Raw genomic sequence first — 1,420 nt, 5'->3', positions numbered from 1 at the left:
TGTGTGTGTGTGTGTGTGTGTGTGTGTGTATCAGGAAGTGGAGAAAGAGTGCCGGTGCGGGAAATACAGGAAGCTGATGGCGTGTCACAAAGAATATTTATGTGAGTCCAAATGTTCAAAAAGCAGAAGCTGCCAGAAACATCCATGTCGGAGGAAGGTGAGTCACCATGCCGGTGCCCGTCTGCACCCCCCCGTCCCCCTCCCGCTAACCCCCGTTTCCCTCCTGACTTTTGTGTCAGTGTTGCCCTGGCAACTGCCCTCCGTGTGACCAGATCTGCGCTCGGACTCTGGGATGTCGCAACCACAAATGTCCGTCCGTGTGTCACCGAGGTAACGCACATTTACTTTGATGTACAGTATGTGTGCGTGCATGCGTGTGTCTGATGGGTCTTCTCGCACCGCCAGGAAGTTGTTATCCCTGTCCAGAGACGGTGGACGTCCGTTGCTCGTGCGGCGCCGCCTCCCTGACGGTGCCGTGTGGACGCGAGCGGAGCACCAAGCCACCTCGCTGCAAGGAGCTCTGCAGGTACGCACGCCTCCTGTTACAGTAGCCGTCTTTTTCCTCCTTCTGGGCGAGCTTGTATTTAGACGCGGACGGGTAGCAAGTTAACAAGTGCAAAAATGTATACGGTGTCATGGGTGCGTCAACTCGGCTGTCGTCACCCTCCGCACCATCCACAACCAATTTGAATTTGTTGGACGCCCGCCGCAGGGCTCCATCATCCTGCCACCACGCAGCTCGAGAGCGCCACCGCTGCCACGCCGGGCCCTGCCCACCCTGCGCGCAGCCCTGCGTGCTGCCTCTGGCGGGCTGCCCGCACACGTGCCCGCAGCCTTGCCACGATCACGTTCTGCTCAAGTCCCAGCAGGTAACGCACACGTCCTTCCCTTCTGGAATGATCTCTGTCGACTTGTGGCGCGCTTCTCATCCGGACCGTTTCTGCTGATGGGGTGTGTCAGGTGCAGCTGTCCGGGCCGTGGGAACAGCCGTCAGAACCGGCCTTTGTGACCAAGGCCCTGCCCTGTCCCCCATGTCAAGTGCCGATACCAGTGTATGACATCCGTGTGCAGACACAACACAAACACACGGCCAATTTTTCACTCACATATCCAGGTTTTGACTATCTCTCTCTCTCGCTCTCCTCCAGCTCCTGTTTTGGAGAACACGAGGTAAGAACGTTTCTTTGGCACGCTTTGTCGATGTGGCTCGGTGATATCGCGATGACAAAATTTGCGATGTGCTTCAGGTGAGCGAGGTGCCGTGTTGCCGCCAGGGCCGCTTCTCCTGCAAGAGGCCGTGCGGCCGACCGCTGAGTTGCGGGAACCACACGTGCGGCAGAGAGTGCCACCTCCTGGACGACAGCAACAAGGTACAACGGCCGTGACGTCCCCGCCATATTGAATGCGCCAGATCGAGCCG

At 58.3% G+C, this 1,420-nt stretch overlaps 1 protein-coding gene across 1 annotated transcript; it reads left to right on the top strand.

The window, feature by feature from the left end:
- Window positions 1-26: 26 nt before the first annotated feature.
- Window positions 27-1,403, top strand: LOC109509678 (NF-X1-type zinc finger protein NFXL1-like). The gene is made up of 7 exons (XM_019859501.1): window positions 27-157; window positions 240-330; window positions 406-526; window positions 713-869; window positions 961-1,052; window positions 1,149-1,170; window positions 1,248-1,403. Exons 1-7 carry the CDS (start codon window positions 77-79, stop codon window positions 1,383-1,385), a joined length of 702 nt encoding a protein of 233 aa, XP_019715060.1. The 5' UTR covers window positions 27-76; the 3' UTR covers window positions 1,386-1,403.
- Window positions 1,404-1,420: the final 17 nt, after the last annotated feature.

Source organism: Hippocampus comes, unplaced genomic scaffold, assembly GCF_001891065.2.
Source record: "Hippocampus comes isolate QL1 unplaced genomic scaffold, H_comes_QL1_v1.1 C16963148, whole genome shotgun sequence".
In the NCBI taxonomy this organism is placed as follows: Eukaryota; Metazoa; Chordata; class Actinopteri; order Syngnathiformes; family Syngnathidae; genus Hippocampus; species Hippocampus comes.
This window is presented reverse-complemented; position numbering and strand designations above follow the sequence as displayed.